The 18,946-nt window shown below is 53.1% G+C and overlaps 6 protein-coding genes across 6 annotated transcripts; 1 reads left to right on the top strand and 5 right to left on the bottom strand.

Moving 5' to 3' along the window:
- Window positions 1-344: 344 nt before the first annotated feature.
- On the bottom strand, window positions 345-3,034 carry PV06_02268 (acetolactate synthase, large subunit, biosynthetic type). Its single transcript, XM_016402922.1, has 3 exons — window positions 2,723-3,034; window positions 798-2,656; window positions 345-744 (listed from the first exon to the last, which is right to left on the bottom strand). The coding sequence occupies exons 1-3, from the start codon at window positions 2,911-2,913 to the stop codon at window positions 695-697; spliced, it is 2,100 nt and encodes a 699-aa protein (XP_016266819.1). The 5' UTR covers window positions 2,914-3,034; the 3' UTR covers window positions 345-694.
- A 2,812-nt stretch (window positions 3,035-5,846) lies between these two features.
- On the bottom strand, window positions 5,847-7,495 carry PV06_02267 (allantoicase). The gene has a single exon (XM_016402921.1). It carries the CDS (start codon window positions 7,181-7,183, stop codon window positions 5,999-6,001), a length of 1,185 nt encoding a protein of 394 aa, XP_016266818.1. The 5' UTR covers window positions 7,184-7,495; the 3' UTR covers window positions 5,847-5,998.
- PV06_02266 (uncharacterized protein) lies at window positions 7,473-9,789 on the bottom strand. Its single transcript, XM_016402920.1, has 5 exons — window positions 9,581-9,789; window positions 8,981-9,529; window positions 8,373-8,901; window positions 8,116-8,308; window positions 7,473-8,017 (listed from the first exon to the last, which is right to left on the bottom strand). Exons 1-5 carry the CDS (start codon window positions 9,657-9,659, stop codon window positions 7,673-7,675), a joined length of 1,695 nt encoding a protein of 564 aa, XP_016266817.1. The 5' UTR covers window positions 9,660-9,789; the 3' UTR covers window positions 7,473-7,672.
- A 190-nt stretch (window positions 9,790-9,979) lies between these two features.
- PV06_02265 (uncharacterized protein) lies at window positions 9,980-11,418 on the top strand. The gene is made up of 2 exons (XM_016402919.1): window positions 9,980-10,381; window positions 10,443-11,418. The coding sequence occupies exons 1-2, from the start codon at window positions 10,046-10,048 to the stop codon at window positions 11,217-11,219; spliced, it is 1,113 nt and encodes a 370-aa protein (XP_016266816.1). The 5' UTR covers window positions 9,980-10,045; the 3' UTR covers window positions 11,220-11,418.
- A 163-nt stretch (window positions 11,419-11,581) lies between these two features.
- Window positions 11,582-13,472, bottom strand: PV06_02264 (uncharacterized protein; the record flags this gene model as incomplete). The annotated part of the gene is made up of 4 exons (XM_016402918.1): window positions 11,582-12,817; window positions 12,912-12,966; window positions 13,019-13,338; window positions 13,416-13,472. The coding sequence occupies 4 exons, from the start codon at window positions 13,470-13,472 to the stop codon at window positions 11,732-11,734; spliced, it is 1,518 nt and encodes a 505-aa protein (XP_016266815.1). The 3' UTR covers window positions 11,582-11,731.
- An 809-nt stretch (window positions 13,473-14,281) lies between these two features.
- Window positions 14,282-17,762, bottom strand: PV06_02263 (uncharacterized protein; the record flags this gene model as incomplete). The annotated part of the gene is made up of 2 exons (XM_016402917.1): window positions 14,282-17,367; window positions 17,417-17,762. 2 exons carry the CDS (start codon window positions 17,760-17,762, stop codon window positions 14,282-14,284), a joined length of 3,432 nt encoding a protein of 1,143 aa, XP_016266814.1.
- Window positions 17,763-18,946: the final 1,184 nt, after the last annotated feature.

Raw genomic sequence — 18,946 nt, 5'->3', positions numbered from 1 at the left:
CCCTTGCCGAGTGCCGTGTGTACCAATCATTTCTTTCATCAAAACTTTTTTTCGGCAGCGCCCTGTGTCGACGATCATTCTCAGCCGACGGAACGTACTTACCGACGGCCCGGAGAATTCGGAGGAGGTCCGATTACAAGTATTTAACGTCGACATTGGATTCGTTTGATAACCATGTCTGACGTGGCAGCTCGAAGATCTTGAGGAGAAATTCATCCATTGTGCCATTTGTGAGTCAGCGAGGAAATACGTGGAGATACGAGTACGCATTGCACGCAACATGGTCTGCCTCCTTTATCACATCTACCGAGGTAAGAGGACAGCTTCACCTAGAGGTTGGTTGACACAAGTTAAATATTACGAAAGAAATAGACAATCAGATGCAGGGCTGACAAAATGCTCAACGTTGGTTTTCAGGCTGATCAAAACGACGCTATGTACCCCGTAGACTGACTGTGGGATCATATCATGTATGGTCCCATGCGACAGCCGTTTCAAAATCACACTCCTGCCAAACTTTTTGTGCACTTTTCTTCTTCCAACATAATAGTCGGATTCTTCAAAGAGAGCCTGGTTCTGCACTGGAATTGTGCAATGTCTCAAGCTTCTGCGAAATCATGAATGCGTACGTCGCCTATACAGATCGTCCTCCTAGATTGGGGTATTCAACGGAAAATTATGGTGATTATGCTGCTCAATGACCGGATCTCTGCTTCATGAGAGCTCTTCGCTCCTTTTCTTTGGCTATCAACATTGTTAGTAGATCCTCAAGGGCAATCACTCTACTGGAATCATACCTTCATCATAAACCAAAAATTCGTGGAGAGCCTTGCCAGCAGGCACCATGGGCAGGACAGGCACCTTCTTGTCAGTAACGACTTCGAGAAGAGCTGGTCCGTCGCCACTTCCGCTGATCAACCATTCAAGGCTTGCTTCAACATCGGCAGGCTTGATGCATCGTCGGGCCTGGACACCCATCGCCTCGGCGAGCTTGACAAAGTCGGGGTTCTTCTGGTGCGTGTGGGCGAATCGATCCTCGTAGAACAAGCTCTGCCATTGAGTGACCATACCCTGTTCTTCATTGTTCAAGACAATGACCTTGACACCGATATTGAACTGGTTAGCGGTGCTCAGTTCGGTCAAAGTCATGTTGAACGAAGCGTCTCCGTCGATATCAACCACGAGGGCATCTGGTCGGGCAACCTTGGCGCCAATGGCAGCAGGAAGACCGAAGCCCATAGTGCCCAGACCACCAGAGGTAATCATGGTTCGAGGGTATCGCCATCGGAAGTGTTGAGCGGCCCACATTTGATGTTGTCCGACACCAGTTGCGATGATAGTCTCATGTTTCCTGTTGGCCGTCATGTCGGACAACTTTTCAATCAATTCTTGCGGCTTGATCAAGCCGTCGGGTGTGCCCTTCTCGTATGCGCTCAAGGGAAATCGCTTCTTCCAGTCATTGATTTGAGCGAACCACTCAGGTCGATCTTTTACGGCCTTGACCTTGGGGATGAGCTCGGCCAGGTTGGTGGTGACATCTCCCTCTACGGCTTCGGTGGCCTGTACGACCTTGTTGATGTTCTTGGGCATGATTTCGAAGTGAACAATGCCACCCCGCTTCTCAGCTGCGGCAGCCTTGGCTTGAGGGGCGAATTTGGCGATGTTGAGAGTCACACGGTCGTCAAACCGAGCGCCCAAGGCGATGATCAGATCGGCTTCCTGCATCGCCATGTTGGCGTATGCGGCGCCATGCATTCCAAGCATGTGTAATGACTTGGGGTCAAGTTCATCATAACCGCCCAGCCCTTGCAGAGTCGTTGTTACGGGAATAGACGCCTTGTCCGACAGCTCTCTGAGGAGACCTGGCCCTTCGGGGCTACCCAAAACACCATTTCCAGCATAAATGATAGGCTTCTTGGCAATGTTGACCAAGTCTGCCACGCGGGAGATGGTACCTTCCAACTGTTTTCTCGACATTTCTCTCGCCGCCAGAGTGGCAGCGGAAGGATGCGAGGGTAAAGTGGATTGCATGGGAATTGGCCGTCTAAGGATGCCAGCAGTCACATCCTTGGGCAAGTCAACAAGGACAGGACCCGGTCGTCCTGACGTGGCAATCTCGAATGCCTCCTTGATACGTTTTGGTAGTTCTGCAACGTTCTTGACCATGACGTTCCACTTGGTGCAGGCTCTTGAGATCCCCACAACGTCGGCTTCTTGGAAGGCGTCTGTGCCAATGGCAGTGGTGGGCACTTGACCACAGAATACGACCATGGGAGTTCCATCAGAGAGCGCATCTTGCATCGGAGTAATGACATTCGTGGCACCTGGGCCAGAAGTCACCAAGACCACACCAGGTTTTCCAGATGCTCTTGCATAGCCCTCTGCCATGTGGCCTGCACCTTGTTCGTGTTTCGGGAGGACGAATTCGAAGTGTTTTGAATTGTAGATGGCATCGAAGACTGGCAGAATGGCACCACCAGGGTAGCCGAACATATGCTTGACGCCTAATCGGAGCATCATCTCGTGGAAGATTTCTCCTCCACTGAGACCAACGAATGAATCATCGAGCTCGGGTTGTTGGCGATTGACCAACGGGGAGGGCTCGGTACGTCGAAAGTCATTGTTGAAGGCTGGACTGGGGAGAGGTCGGGTTGATCTAGTTGGGTGTTAGCTTTTGACTGTGAATTTTTTCAATCTCTCTCATGATCAGAAACACTCGTACTGTGCTTGAGCTGCCGCAGTGGTGGCAGGTCTTCTTTTTTGGTCGGATGTGGTTTTTTGTGATTTTCGGTAGGGTGAAAGAGCTGCGGTGGGAGCGGTGGTGGAAAATTGTTGTGAGCACGAGGGTCTCCGTCTCGAGATGGAGCGAATGGCACTGGAGCCAGGCCTCATGGGCATGATTTTGGTCGCCATGGTGGTTTGGCGAGAAGGTCAGGAATGGGAAGGGCCCAGTGGGAGAGGAAACAATTAAGAAAGTCGAGGTTGAAGAATTATGAGTCAAGGCATTGGAAGCGGGCGGTTGGTGGTGTGGTTCGCTCTTTCCCGTGGTCTTGTGGCAAGATATGGCGGGAAGAGGGCGAGAATGAGTGGCAGACGCCGGTGCAGGGAGATTTTTGCGGAGAAGCCTATAAGACGCGTCTGATTGGTTGACTGGATGCATCTAGGGCCAACGGGAGCCACTCGTCCGGCCGAAATCGCTCTTGGCAGCTTAAATAATGACTGACTTGCATCGTGTACGGTAGAGTTCAAAGACCCGGAAGCGATTGTCCGAGGCGGGAAAGTCTGAAGATGCCGAGTACAACACCAGCCAGCCAGGCCCAGAACCTCACCCCATCATCCAACCATCATCCAACCATCATCCACTCTTTGCCGAGCTGGCTGGCCATCACGGTCATTTCACTTTGATGCTACCGACTACACAGAGTATCTATCGTCCACATCCAGAACAATTCACGGATCTTTCACCCATCTAACCTTCAACTCCTCTGGATGATTCATTCTCATCGCCAGCACCATGTCCGAATCCATCACCACGCGTTGAATCCTTCCCCTTGCATGTTCCTCGGTTTCGCCAGGCAGCACGACAGGATGTACCCGATGATGATGGAACAGCACGGCTAAGGCAGCAGTATGTTCCACCTGAGAGAATTTCTTACCGGGGCAGACTCGTGGTCCACTCGACCAGGGCAGGTAGCTGTTCTCCGCCAGCTGGACAGGAAACTCGCCTGGAGTCGAGGCGAGCGATGACGGTGATGATGGCTCACGAAGCCAGCGGGACGGGTTCCACTCGAGTCTGTCAGGACCCCAATACTGCTCGTCCATCTGAACGGCGGCGTTGTTGACAAAGACGAAGGTGTTTCCTGGGATGATGTACGTGTCCGACCCTAGGGCGAGCGTCTTTGGCGTCGACCCTGTATAACGAGGAATCCCGTTCAGGGGTGCGTAGAGGCGCAGTGTCTCATACTGCAAACATTCCGCACCGTCAGCTTTTTGTTTGCTGTTTCTCTCTCTCAAGATGACCTGACCACAAGAACATTTCTTACCATTATCGCCAGGCACCGTTTTAAGCGCGGAAAGGCAGTCTCGTATTCATCCTCCGTCACCTCTCTCTCACCAAACACCTCGTCGAGCTCACACTTGATCCAATCTTGCCATCGAGGGTTGCAAGCAAGAAGGCCCATTGCATACGCCAAAGTGGCCGCTGTCGTGTCATGTCCGGCAACGTTGAAGATGAAGAGATTCCCCAAGAATTCTTCATCGGTGAGTGCATTGCGCGACTTTCCAGAAGCGGTGCGCGCTTCACTCTCGGAGGCGCGCACAAGACTCGACATGAGATTCGTCGCCAATGTGGTGTTGTTGGCGGAGCCTCCACCACCCTGGGAGTATGATGAACGCTCCTTGTCCACCAGCTCGCGCATGTACATTTTCAATTCGACGATGGCTCGGTGGACGCGTTTGCCGCTCGAAGGGAGAAGGACGGACAGTCGGCCCAGCTTTGCGATGGCGTAGGTGACAAAGATGTTGGCCATGGCACCCCAGAGGGCATCGCGATAGCTCATGGTGTGGCCCGGGTCCGGCACCGTCAGGGGGCTGTCGAAGTCGTAGCTCCTCCCGAAGCCTGCGCCGGTGAGCACGTGGAGCGCCGCCATGTACGAGTCCTCGGCCGTGCTGGTCACGACGTCTCTCTTGGTCAGCCAGCCCGCCAGCATCTGCCTGCTCTGCCTGACGGCCTCGACCCAGACGAGGTAGTTGTTGCGTTCGCTGAAAGCCACGGCCGTGATCTTGCGTTGTCGCTGCCACGCGTCGCCCTCGTCGGTGGCCACGCTGGGACCGAAGGTCTTGAGCGGCTCGTTGAACGCCGGGTTCTTCCCCCACGTGTGAATGGATCTGAGGATCTCAGTGCCCGCGCTGGCGTCGGCCACGACCAACTGATTCAGTCCGGGCGTCACTATCATGTAAGCCCCTCCGTGGACCTCGTGCAGACGACCCTGGTCCCGCCACATGAAGCCCAGATGGTTGTACTCTGTGAAGGCTCCCAGGCCAAAAGGTAAGCGAGCCAGCAATGGGTTGATGTAGGGCCGCAAGAGCATCCAGAAGGGATTGAATGGGTCAATGGGACATATCAGGACAGGAAGCTTGGCCGACCTAGCAGTCCTATAGTTTTGGACGAGGGACACCAAGGTCCACAACAATGGCAAGGCGATCAATGTGAGTGTGGTGATGATGAGGTAGGAGGAGGACATTATTGATAGAAGAACCAAGACCGACAACAATGACTAGACAAGTAAACAAAATGGGTGGATAGCTTTTTTGCCTGGGTTGCTTGCTTGTACGACGAGAATTGTTAGAAATTGTTGGCGCAAAAGTACCTACGTATGTCTTTCTATAGCTTTTTCATATTCAATTCTTCATATTCATACCTACGAAACAATATCCATCCTGCCTTAAGGCCACCGATTCTACTGATGTTGCGTAATGTCGGGTACGGTGGTAGTCCAATCGCAAGGATTGGGCCTGCTCGAAGCGAACGGCTGAACTCCGAATGCCTTGTTGGGTAGGGGTATGCAATTCGAGTCGCGTTCCGCGTTGGGTGATGTCTCTTCCGCCCGTACTGTACAGACCACGTCGAGATCCATTCGACGAGACGTATTGTTTGCGTACCTATGCACGACTAAAACCACCTTAGGGTAGGAACTTACCCCTTTAGCCCATGAACGGGTGCTTTCACGGACGGTGTGCGTCGCGCATCTTCCACTCTACAGTCCGACCAGACTTGCTGGCGTCGGAGGAGATGCCACCTCTCTTACGAGGACGATATCTGCAGACCTTGGATCGACTGGGTTTTATTGTCCATTCTCGCACCAGTAAGACGACGCACGGTAGTACTGTTACAAGAATCTTTGTACAGGGTAAAGGGGGTTGCTTTTGAACTATTTACATTTAGTAGTGACATTCCCCTCGAGACCCAAGATGAGCGTGTAGGTCACGACACCATAGTCTATGCCCTTCTCCCAAAAACGCGTATCCTCTTCACGCCCCCGTCAGGGATGATGGTCATCTTGACGTGCGTCCAGACACGACCTTCTGGGGCGTCCGTGGCCAGGAGAGCTCCATCTTCGAAGATGTGTTCGAGGTCGGCTTTACAAGGCTGCTCGCCCGAGATCAACGGGACCCAATTGGCATCGTCGGCCTTGGGGTCCGCTTCGGTTCCCAGAGCTGCTTTGGCGGCTTCCATCCACAGACCTTCCACCTTGACGGCCCTGGGGAAGTTGCCACGGAAGTCTTTCGTGTCGACGACCACCTTTTCAATCTTCTTGCCCTTCAAACCCAGCCGGACGATGACCCAGTCGACGTGGCCCTTGGTCCTGCTCCTCTTGGTCTCCCACCCGTCGCCCATGTCCTTGCCTCGACCGGGTAGGATGAGGTAAGCCTTTCCGCCGAAATGTTGATCGGAGCACTCGATCGCGACGCCACCGTTCAACGCACTCGCCAGGTCCTCCACCGGTCTCTCGCCGCCACCGGCCGCACTGACAGGTAACGGCGGGGGCACGACTTTGCCGTACACTCTCAGTCTCGCGATACCACCGTCCGGATACTGCTTCAACCTCAGGTGGGTGAATTGTTGACCCGTGACGCCGGGCCCAGAGACCTTCCAGGCCTGACGTTGGCTGGGGCCGCATTTGGAAGGGGGCAGCACTTCCTTCCAGCTCCGAAAGCCTTCCTTTTCTACACCGCTGCCCTCCTCTTGCTCGGGCGTGAGGAAACAGCCGTCCAGACCCGCATACGGTGCCTCGTTGCCGTTGAAGTGAGCGGTGTCCACCTCCACGGCGTCTATCACACCGACGCAGCCCAGCTTTATCACCACCCAGTCATACTCTTTGGGGTTGTGTCTTCGCGTCTCCCAGCCATCGTACCACGCTCCCGTGTGCACAAAGAAGCCTGGTTTGCGGACCGGCGGACCTGCGGTCAGGAGGTTCTCGGCGGACGCGAACCATTCGTCGGAGAATGAGAGGACTTTCGCACCGAGGACGGTTGTGCTTAGGTTCGTCGAGGAGGAGAAGGTAGTGTCGATCAAGGACGCAGGAATGGGTACGGTGGTGATATCTGGGTTGGCCGCTGCCGGTGGGCCTTCCTTGTTCACAGAAGCGTCGGAAATGACCTGTGGTACGATGTTGACTTCCATGATGAGTGTCTGGCTCTTCTGAAACCCAGATATGTCAGAGTCCTCAGGGAAGGGCTACTCCTGCGTGATCGCAGTGCAAGTGTTAGGAGGACAAGAGAATATCAGGGATGTACGTGGTTCGAAGATAGGGAGTGCGAATGGATTCGAGAGGTGTATCCAGTCGAGAAGCTATAGATCTCGTCCGCTTGTCAAATATATGTTAAATCTCCTTGTGGCTTTGGCTTAGGACTACTTGCTCGCACAGGAACCCGATGGCGGAGGACGCCGATGGCAGAATATGCCATGCCTATTGAGGCAATTTGTTAGTGTAGTAGTTTGTTACCCCTCAGGCTCCCCGCTCTGCACGTGACCAGCCTAGTCCCAGCGAAAGTCCCCAAGTGTCAACGCAGAGGGTCCGTTTCCTTCCCTCATGCGCATCATATACTGTACAGAGAAGATCCTTGATCGACTTCTCCATATCCCATATGTCGCTGAAGGTCAAGGTCGGTCTCACAACTTGGCATTTTTAGCTCCAAGACCTAGTTCCCTCTTCGCCCGATCCCGGAGCTCTCTTCTCAACAACTTGCCAATAGCGTTCTTGGGAATCTCATTCACAAACACCACTCCCCCGCGGAGCTGCTTGTACGGTGCCAGCCGTTGCCTGACGTATTCCTTGACCTCATCCTCGCTTATCTCCTTGGGATCGGCGACGATATATGCTCGTGGAAGGTCGGTCCCGGGGTCGTCTGGCATGTTGACTCCGACGACAGCTGCCTCCTGGATTTTTGGGTGCGTGATCAGGAGGTTCTCGATCTCGGCCGGGGCGACTTGGAGACCTTTGTATTTCAATAGTTCCTACGATGACAAAGGGGGTTAGTTTTAGCTGAAGAGTCTGACCTACCTATACCTATGCGGATACATAGACTGGACTTAGGAGACGACTGTGTACATACCTTCTTCCTATCGACAATGTAAAACTTGCCGTTACGCAATACGGCAATATCGCCCGTGCAGAACCACCCATCGTGGAATGCGGCCTTGGTAGCTTCGGGGTTGTTGAAGTAGCCTTGTGTCACGAGCGGACTGCGGACGAGTAACTCGCCTTCTTGTCCTGGTTCGACGTCGTTGAAGTCTTCATCGACCATTCTGGAACTCACCATGTCAGCCACATATACAAGCCAACAAACACGCATCCGAGGCAGAGTCTTACCTCAGCTCCACGTTCTGCAAAATCGGACTGATACTCCCCGTGACGTCGCTCTGACCTCTAGGCATCATGGTAACGGCTCCCGTGGTCTCACTGAGTCCCCAAGTCTGGCCTATGAAGGTCTCTCCCGTGCCCAGCTTCGAATTCGCATGACTCTGTAATTCCCCATCCATTGGAGCAGCCCCAGTAGACGCGGCGTCGACGCTCTTGAAATGGTCCCGTACGTCTGGAGACTTGGATATCCGAAGGTAGATGGATGGAACCGTGTAGAATGCCGTAATCTCAAACTGTTTCACGTACTGCAGGAGTTTCGACCATTCGTACTTGCGCATCCAGACGACAGAGCCACCAGAGTAGAAGGGGAGGATGAGGTATCCGAACAGACCTGCGATGTGGCTGATGGGAAGGTGTGCCAGGGTGCGGTACGGTTTGAGTTCCTTGCCTGCTTCGACTTGCTTCACTGCCCATTCGCGTCCCGGTAATGAGACAAGGTAGGCTTCTTGTACCAGGTTCTCATGAGATAACATCACGCCTGGTGTTTACAGCATCAGAATGAGCAATACGGGGGGTTCAGGGGGTCAAGAGCCGCCGGATGCGAGGTGATTCCATACCTTTAGGTAGACCCGTCGTTCCAGAAGACCACAAGATAGTGATCAGACTCTTTTTCAATGATTCGGGGTCTGTGATCTTCTCCCAATTGAGAGTCTGATCGGATAGAGCATTGACTGTGCTGTCTAAGCTCTGTAGTTTCCGCGATGGACTTGACTCGAGGACCAGGATGCGGTCAACGGGGATATCGCACTCCTTGGCAGCTTGGGCGGCAAGGTCTTTGAATTCTGCGCTGCATATGATGGTACGACTCTTACCGATCTTGATTTGTCGGGCGAGATCTGAGACGGTCGACGACGGACTTGCTGCAGAGTATACACCACCTGCTGCGATGACACCGAAGAATGCGGCGGGCACTAATACCTGACCATAGCTGATCACCGTCACAACATCCTTGCTTGGTCCACTGGCTCCGATTCCGTACCGGTGTCGTAGTCCGTGAGCGATTTTTCCGACGAGACTGCGAAGCTCGGCCTTGGTGAGCTGGTTGGAGGGCTTGTCTGCTTCCAGGTGAAGTATGGTATCATCTTGTGCTACACTGTGTTCGGAGTCTAGATGTTCTTGTGTGAGATTGACACTCCAAGGTGGAAGGATGAGCTTACCAAATAGAAATGTCAGCAAGTCCAGCCTAGGCACGTCGACAAAGGGCTGTGGGCTGGTATTCATATAGATTCTAGCCATTGTATCTGTATTTCTTAGGTCTAAGATCTCCGTTCACGTGGTCCGCCAGATGAAGCAGGCATAAAGGATGTCCGTCAATGAGAGCGGTGAAAACATTCTGATTTGAAGTACCTCCCGGCCCCCATGCGAGTCATGTAGTCCTGACTACTCCATACTCCGTACCTTGTACCCAGTTCCTCGACAGCCGAACTGTGTGGGGTTGAGATGCCAGAGACCGAGGATCTTTCCAGGGCCAATCACGTCGAAGAGGGCGCTCGGCCGTTTTGTTAATAGCTCGTGTGCTGAACCGTGTCTGTGTTCTATTGCCATTCTGTATGAGGGTGACATTTCCATTCAGGAGTTTCCGTAAACAGTTTCTCAATGACAGCAACTTCCGTCTTTCTAAAATGTCTGAACCGGCGTTCAAAGTATTAGCACAACTCGTTCGAAAGCTCATCAATTACCTCAGAACGATGGGCGATGGCCGAGACAAACGCATATCGCGCTCCATCGTCTACGCCATTCTGACTGATGACGAAACTGATCCCCGAAGACGCATCCGAATATGGCGGAATATACTCAAATTTTTCAGACTCTACGGCCTCACTCTTGTTAGACTGCGTCCGGAACTGTTTCGAAAGCTGCGTACGGAGACCTGGGGTCTTTCCACCGATGAATACAAGTCCAGCTTTGTGGACGCTGACTCCCTGGTACCAAAGGGAGACATGGGATATTCCGGCTCTGTAGGGCCCTTCCAGACCACATTCATCATCACGTCTAACTGACACAATACTCCGGCGATAGACATTCTTCACAACGACTGACAACAAATACCTCCTAAAATCCATCCCACGTCAATTCGAGCATTCCTTTTTCCGCGACGACCTGCTCGAACCATATGTCACACACATGCAGACGCACCCCAGGTCCCTCCTGGTCCGAATCACAGATTTCCTCGGCTGGCGGTATAGCAGTATCGGTGGGATTTTGCGACTCGCACCAGCCTACCACCTCGTCATGGAAAACTTGTTGCACGGCCAAGCCGACGACTCCAACTGGCAGACCTTTGACCTGAAACCGATGTCGTATTTCTTTCCAGAGCGCGACATTGCGGGCGGCAGGCTAGCGAGCCAAGCGACAAAGTCCAAACTCGCAGATGATTTCAATGACAAACTCGTCCTCAGCAGGGAACAAGCAGACTCTTTCTTTCAAGCTCTCGAAGCAGACACGGAGCTCCTCGCCAAGCACAACGCCGTGGACTATAGCCTCATGCTCGTTCGGATCCCACGAGATTCGTCGACTCCGATACAGGATGACCCCTTCAGTGATCCGCCGAGTTGGCGAACGGGCGTACCTTCGCAGGATCACAAGTGGCTTCTTCGGGCAGTCATCCTGGACTTCTTCTGGGCAAAGCACAAAGTCCACGCGAAGGCTATGACGTTCTTGATCAAGGCGTGGAACCTGATTGATCGAAAAGGTCCGATGAGTATCACGACTGACGCACCAGAGTATCGAGGGCGCTTTTTGGAGATGTGTAGGGAAATGGTGGAGATCAAGGAGAACGCAGTGGTTGGTGCCTGAGACAAGTACTTCCCACACCGCGGGTCAGTGTGCACTTTGTGTGTGACCGGAAAGCAAATGGGATGGGTTTCGGTGTTTCGATGGAAGAACCCGCCCCTCTCTGGATTTTATATGTTCAGTTTATTAGCAAGCAAGTGCAAAGGCGCAATTCATGCATGGTACATAGCAAAGAGATACCCCTGGGAAGGATTGTTTGTCGTCTGTAGCCTTTTCAAATCAAGTCGTCAATCCCAGAATGTCCAACACGCTCGGGAGCAGATTGTTCTACCATAGACAGACACCGATAGATGAGAGGCCCGCCTCGAAACATCGCGTCAAGCTACACGGGTGAGAATCAACGTGGGAAAACTTGGTTCACCGTACAATTGTGTCGTATGCATAGTACGGTTCAGTGTTCAACTCAAATGCGCAATACATGCCTCTCCGTATCTATCCACCAACCTGGACACCTTGCCATCACTATGACTATTGACCGTGTCTGTAATAATGGTATCGAGATCATCTCGCTACCATCACCGACCAGAGGTCGAGTATTTTTTCCTGAGAAGATCTTCGACGGCTCTCTTTTCCTGAACGCTCATCCCAGCCACACCGCTCTCGATTTGTGATGCATCCGAATTCGATGGTTCAGTTGTTGTTATTGTGGATGGATCCATGCTCGACTCTTGCTGTTGTTCATCGACATGACTATTGATTCCTCGATTTTGGTCCGTCGCCAATTGTTGAGGGCCATTCGACCGTCGGTCATCCGCGGACTGTTTAGACTCTTCTCCAGCCCCGGCACCTATCCCATTCACCAACCCTCGATCCGTCACACCTTCACCAGTCCGGCTGGATCTAGTATTGTCAGGTCTCAAGCCTTCATGGTACGGCTTGTTGAACCGTCCGTCCCGCCACTCTTCGAGACGAAACTTCCAAGCAGCAACCGTGTCCGCCGGGTCGATGGTCTGACCTATCTTCCTTCCTAGTTCCTCGGCGACCTCGTCCCGTTGTCCCGCCTCATAAAAGAGACGCTTCCAATGTTTACCGTCTTCGTCCACCTTCTGCATCTCTCGCTGTCCATTTTCAAGCCTCGACTTGGCGTCAGCTGCACCCTGCATGTCGCCCCTGAGAAGGGCCTCGCGGACTCCTCGCCACGCAAGACGAGACTCCCACGGGTCCTGATCTTCAAGCGGTTCCGTGACCAGCGGAGTCGTCTTCGCCGAGCGAACGTCAAACTTTTCAACCTCCACATCTCTCTTGACGTCGCGGATCACAAATTCCCCATCCCAGTGGCCCGTCACACTGTACAGTGGCTTTTTCTCTTCGTCTCCTTCGCGGTACACTTTTGCGTCGAAGCTGTGTTTCTTGTCCGAACTGGAGAACAACCCTTTACTTGCAAACTCGATGGTCGACGTGTACCCGCTGGTGCAGGGGATGTGGTAAGTTCCCTGTAACTCGGGGTACGGGTTTCCCGTCAGAATTCCCCTGACTTTGACATTGGGTAGCGGAATGAGATAAGTTTCATCGTGTCGAGACAGGTGGAGGGTCGCATGACCAATCTGTTGAATGTTGACGGTTCCATTGAAGGTAATTTCCTGTCTGGTATATCCCTCCGCCTGGACGGTGACCGACGGTGAGCATGTGACGTTCGATCCTTTTGTTTTGGAGGCTGGGAAACCTCGGCGAGTCGAGTCAAACCAAAACACTCACCGAAACGCCATGTTCTTCATTCCATACTCGACAAGCCGTGACCGGAGGATGGTGACTTAAAATTTGTGAGTTCAGCGAGTGTACAAAGGGGTGGGTCATGACCGTACCTGACTTGCTCACTGACCAACCTCGTCGTCCCAACTTCATCTTGCCACTTTGCGAGAAACACTTCTCCCAGGAACGCGTTCAAGGGTTTCTTGACCCCTTCATCCTCGGAGCGACCCGCGTACTGCTGATTCCGTAGGGCCGCAATGAACCACCTCAAGACCAAAAGGGCACGCTCCGCGGGGTCCTCTGATGCGGCGGGCGCCACAAACACCGACGGTCGTTCGGCCCAGAATGCGGGCAATTCAACCGTGGATTTGGTGTCGAGAACGAACGGCGGTGCGGTGATGTTGGACAAGTCTCCTCGGATGACGGAGATGGACTAACACCACGGTACCGACACGTGAGTGACGATGACGACTATTGGGACATCGACGGGAGGAGTTTCGTCGTACTTACGGCTATGAATTCTTTCAATTTCGACCGATTCTCAGGGAGACTGGTTTCTTCCGCCATGGCGTGTTGTTGTTTGAGGACGGTTTGAACTTGGCAGGTTCACCACCGTACACGAGTGCCGGTGGACTCACAAGTTTACGACGAGAGTATTGACGTTTGTACACAAAGGAGATATCAGAGGAAGACAGTCTTCAAGTACACAGGAGGCCCCCAAAGAACGGGAAATCTAGATATATTGTAACTCGTGTTGGGCCTAAAACATCTTTGTCTTTTCGATGTCTAGGATGTCATACTTGTTGTAACATTTCCCCAGGTAAACCATAATACTCGCAAATTCGCACTTCCCAACGAATGGGACAATGCCTCTATGTAACTAGGTATCTACTGCGTGGTCCTGGGTATCTAGGCATTTTGCGTACTTCCGTACCGAAGAACGCAAGGCCGTACCTATTTAGGTGCCCGGGATGATATCATGATGTCGTCAACTCTTTTCACGCCCGAGATCGATCTAATACAATGCCGCCGCAGCACAGCCCGATACACGAAACAATACTCCGTGTCAAATCGTTCTCGCCAGATCGATTCCTTATTGCTCTCCGGTTTCTTGCGAGATGGGCTCGTACGAGATACGAGTACACTTTTCTTTGGGTTGGCGATTACTTTGTCTCGTTCTCGTAATTGGGAAAATATCTATTCTCATCGACCTTCTTTTCTATATTCTCGATGTCATCTTCTATATGCGTCACTGCATCTCGGCCAGCTTTCGTTCTTGCGTACCTTTTTCTCTGTTTCTTTTCGTTCTTCATTCTTCGTAGATCGATGGTGACTCTATATACGTCGTCCAGACACCACCGGTAGAGCGCTCTACCTTACCATGCTATCCTGGCCCAAAATCCCTTTGGGTACCTCCTGACCAACATCTTTCTCAACTCGTCCAGACACAAAAGCCCGATTCCGAAGGTCATGGGTAAGAACCAATGTTCCACGGGGACCTTGTCGCAGCCCAGGTCCGTCAGGCCGGGGACCAGGGTGAAGATCAGGGCGACGACGAGCGCGAACAGCAACGCCGGGAACAGCAACCAGTTTTGTGTGACCTTGTTGAACAACGGCGGGTGCTGGAAGATCGACAGGTGTCTCGTGCGCAGGGCCATGACGTTGAACCACTGCATGACGACCAGGGTGACAAAGTAGACCGAGCTCGCGACGGTGAGGTGGTAGGAGACGTCGTCGGTCGTCATGCCGGCGGGGGTCGGGATGTTTCCAAAGGCGAACCACAAGGACCCAAAAGAGAGACCGTTGCGGGCCAGGTACCAGTAACTCATGGCGAAGGCACTGACGGTCTCGAGGATCCCGACGAGTCCGTAAGCCTGGAGGAGCAGGCGCCAGTCGACGAGACGGTCGGAGTGGACGTCGCGGGGAGGGCGGAGCATGACGTCGGCCTCGGGCGTCTCGTACGCCAGCATCGTCGCCGTCACGCAATCCGTGAAACAACAGATGATGATCATGAGGAAACTGGACAGCACTTGGGGCAGGCCAAACACCACGCTCGTCATGACGGGCCAGAACTCGGCGAACGAGCCGGCAGGCAGCAGGTAGGCAATGGTCTTCTTCAGATTGTCAAACACGACGCGCCCGTACAGCACGGCTTCTGGGATGGCCGAGAACGAGTCCAACAAGACCATATCCGAGGCCTCGATGGCGATGTCGGACCCGGACGACGGCGCGATGCCAATGTCGGCTTGTTTCAGGCTGGGTGCGTCGTTGACGCCGTCGCCCGTCATGGCCACGACGAACCGCCGCGACTGGAATTCGCGCACGATGCGCAGCTTCTGGTCCGGCGTGGTCCGCGAGAAGACAATCTCGGTGTACAGTGTCGTCAGGGCGTGCCATTGGTGCGGGAGTAGCGTTATGAGCTCAGGACCGGTGAGGACGATGGCCTTCTTCTCGGCCGGCAGGAGAGTCGTCTTCGTCGGCGCTCGGGACATGGAGAATCTCGACGACAGAGGCAACTTGGTGCTGCTTTCGACTTCTTGCGGCGGGAAACGAGGTAGGTTTGCCACCGTGTGGACCTGGGCGTCGGGGACGGTGATGATCCCGCACGATCTGGCGATGGCTTGGGCTGTGAGCTTAAAGTCTCCCGTGACCATCATCGTTCGGATCCCTGCTCTGCGGAGCGTTTCGATGACACTGGGTACTTCGTCGCGCGGCGGGTCGACTATGCCGACCAGAGAGATGAGGGTAAGTCCTGAACGAGAGTGCTGGATCGCCTCGGCTTCGAAGTCGTTGCTACTAGGATCCGTTTTGACCATGTCACCATGAAGAGGCTTTCGAGCGATGAGCAGAACACGCTTGCCCTGGCTCGACCACGCATCCTTGGTTGCCTCGATCGAGGCGCGGACGCCTTCATCGAGCTCGTGAACTTCGCCATCCTCCCCAACATATGTAGAACACCGAGGCAAGAGGATGTCTGGGGCACCTTTGATCATCAAGAGCATATCACGCTCAATATTAAAAGCCGCGTTTTCGTCGGTGCCCATGGCCATTGCCGCTGCAGCCACGGAAACGGCAGAAGATACTCGTAAGGCAAATTTGTTTTTCGAATTGAATGCAAGATCGAACCTCTTCCGCCACATGTCTCGAGATTCTGTAACACGGCCTAGGCTTTCTGACAATCTCAAGATAGCCTGGTCGGTGGCATCTGCGATTATCCTCTGTTGAGCGAGAGGGAGGTGAAGTGTAGTCGGGTCGAATTCGCCAGCGTTACACACAGCCGACACAATTCTGAGTTGGTCGAGGGCTTTTTTGCGGCAACCCTCGGATTTTTCGTCAAGGACTTCGTTCACGGCTTCAGTCGCCGTCAGCGTGCTGAAGCCAACCAGGCAGTCTGTGACGACCATCAGATTCTTCGTAAGCGTGCCTGTCTTGTCGGAGAGAAGAACAGAGACCGAGCCGAGGGTCTCTACTGTCTTGAGTGATTTGCAGAGGATATTGTTCTTCTTCATGATATTGGCCGTGATGGTCAGCGATGCTGTCAGAGCAATGGGAAGGCCTTCCGGAACGAATGCGATGGCGACACTGACAATGTCGACAATCAGTGTTGGGACATTGATAAAGTTTGGATGGGCGTGTCGGATGTAGCCAGCCCAGACGGCAATGACTATGATGTTCATTGCGACCATCAGAGAGACAATGATGATGACGAAGCGGAGAACCTCCTTCTGGAGTGTAGTCCGTCCTGTGGATGGCTGACTGGTCAATTTGGCGATATGGCCGAAGACTGTGTTGTCTCCCGTACTGACGACGACGCCGACACCACTTCCAGAAGTACAGTGCGTACCCTGCATACCGATGCATCGAGTCTCCAGGTAATTCTGCTCGGAAGAATCGACAACGGCAGGTAGTGGGAGTGATTCTCCTGTCAAAATACTTCGATCGAATTTGGCGTCTGAAGAAACCTCGACGAAACGGACATCTGCAGGGAGCTTGTTGCCAGCTTTGAAGAAGAGGATATCTCCAGGAACAACCTCTGGGGCTTGGATAGTGTGCCTGCCTCCATCACGCAAGACATTACAGTCCTCTGGCAACATGCCGGTGATGCTGTTCATGACTCGCGATGATGAGAAGTCCTGCCATGCGTTGAATGCGGCCTGGATTGCGAAGACTGCAAACAGTACAATACCGAGTGCCAGGTTTGCTGGTGCAGGTGGTTGGCCTAGAGGTTTCCACGAGATCATGACGAGGATACCGCCAATGAGCAGAATGGACCCGAAGCCGCCAAAGAAGTAGCCAAATATCTTTTGTGCCAATCTTGACGGTGGTGGAGATGGGACATTGCGACCAAATTCAGTCATTTTTTCTTTGACTTCAAAGGCAGATAGGCCAGACTGCAGAGATGTCTTCAGTCGCTTGCAGACCTCTTCAGTGTTGACCATGTGCCACTCAAGACCTTCGATATCTACCTCTTGTTAGCAGGCTGTTGTATCTGGCGCATGGTATCACTGTACCGATGGCAGCTTTCTCTCGCGCATCCTTTGTTTTGGCAGCGGCAGCTTCGTCTGCATTGGCGATCGTATAGCTCAAGGTCCGATATTGAACGGGGAGGGCAAGGGAAGGGTCAATCGTGCGACCACTTCGCACGCTCGATAACGAGTGCACAGAGAATGTGGAATCTCGCCTTCGGAGTTGGCGAGAGGGGCCAGCAGCGCCCATTGCTTCTTCATCGTCGTCGATGTATCGAATGCGACGACTTGCAGCGAGATCGGGAGGAAGGCCCTCATCATCGATTTCTTTGGGAGAGATGATGGCAAAATCCTTCTCCGGGCCACCTTCGAATTCATCTACGACCACCATTTTGACAGCGGTGGGTTGGGAGGGGGAGAGACGCAGAATCAAAGAGTGGGAGACGCCTGTGGAAAGGAGATCAAGGAAGTGATTTTTTCAGGAGCAGCAAGGGGCATCGACTCGCCTTGATATATGGTTACTTAGCCAGCACGTGGGATACTTACTATTTTTGCCATTAACCCTGTCCTGAAGGGCGTCCTCACAGCCATGTATGTGCGTAAATTCTCCTTTCTGGACAAAAGGTACACTCATGAAGCTCCACCACGCCAAAGGAAAACTCGCGTGGGCATGAGGGTTGAAGTCACACTGAGGCCTGCCTGGCCATGCGACGACCAAGTTCGCCCGGACCAGTTGGCAGCAAACAAGCCACCATGAGATTGGATTACGCACAGACTAGCAAGTCTGTTGAACTTGAAACATAGATCAGAAGAGACAATGGGGAAAGGACTCGTACCTCCACAATGGGCAGCATGGAAAATGCCTCAATCTTGACTTCAATTGGAAGGTCAAGGCAAGTAGGTACAGTCGATCAGGCGTGGGATGCGCAGGAGAAGTGCCAGTGGAAGATTGTGGCTATGGCGAGCGACAACATCGATTTCTTTCGCATTTGACTTCAGTAAAATAAAGTCCTGGGGTCCTAGCTTCCGTGGGTCTGAGCAAAATGTCCACGATTGGTGTTTGTCCTGGAAAATCACGCTTACTTCTGCGTATAGCTTTGTGCGAGGCAGATGGGATATCCAGATAAAGGTCGCAGAGATATGACCGACCACCCTGTCGTCCTGCAAGTGGTCCCTTGTTTGTGGAGCGATTTTCGCTTATGCTTGACTCTCGGTATATACTTATTCGAATGGTCTCAAGCAAACTCGGAGGATAGCAGCATGCTCCCTTCTTTCAGTCCTCTCCCTAATCAAGCGCTGCACAGTAAATCCCACATGTTGGCAGCAATGCGCAACCAGTAGGCTATGTTTGGTTACTATGAGGCATTTATCGCGCGGACGTGGGGAGTTCTTGGGAAGGAGTGGCTTTCACCAGCACATCCTATCCACAAGGAGCAATCTTGATGGCCATAAGCTCTTCTCCTGTTGACGGTCTCCAGAACAAGGTGATTGACTGAAAAGCTTGGAGCTAAGATACCTGGGTAATGCAGTCTGTACCCATCCATGAACACCGGTAAGACGGAACCGTGAAAGCTG

The sequence above is a fragment of the Exophiala oligosperma genome (assembly GCF_000835515.1).
Source record: "Exophiala oligosperma strain CBS 72588 unplaced genomic scaffold supercont1.2, whole genome shotgun sequence".
NCBI classification, from domain to species: Eukaryota; Fungi; Ascomycota; class Eurotiomycetes; order Chaetothyriales; family Herpotrichiellaceae; genus Exophiala; species Exophiala oligosperma.
The sequence above is the reverse complement of the archived record's forward strand: the minus strand, read 5'-3'. Positions and strand labels throughout refer to the sequence as shown.

Coding starts and splice junctions, on each gene's coding strand:
- PV06_02268 (XM_016402922.1), bottom strand. CDS start 2,913: ATGGCGACCAAAATCATGCCCATGAGGCCTGGCTCCAGTGCCATTCGC. Junction 2,657..2,722: donor ACTGCGGCAGCTCAAGCACA/GTACGAGTGTTT, acceptor ACACCCAACTAG/ATCAACCCGACCTCTCCCCA. Junction 745..797: donor ATTTTTGGTTTATGATGAAG/GTATGATTCCAG, acceptor CAATGTTGATAG/CCAAAGAAAAGGAGCGAAGA.
- PV06_02267 (XM_016402921.1), bottom strand. CDS start 7,183: ATGGAAGTCAACATCGTACCACAGGTCATTTCCGACGCTTCTGTGAAC.
- PV06_02266 (XM_016402920.1), bottom strand. CDS start 9,659: ATGGCTAGAATCTATATGAATACCAGCCCACAGCCCTTTGTCGACGTG. Junction 9,530..9,580: donor CTTGCTGACATTTCTATTTG/GTAAGCTCATCC, acceptor AAGAACATCTAG/ACTCCGAACACAGTGTAGCA. Junction 8,018..8,115: donor ACATTGTCGATAGGAAGAAG/GTATGTACACAG, acceptor TTGTCATCGTAG/GAACTATTGAAATACAAAGG.
- PV06_02265 (XM_016402919.1), top strand. CDS start 10,046: ATGTCTGAACCGGCGTTCAAAGTATTAGCACAACTCGTTCGAAAGCTC. Junction 10,382..10,442: donor ACATGGGATATTCCGGCTCT/GTAGGGCCCTTC, acceptor CTCCGGCGATAG/ACATTCTTCACAACGACTGA.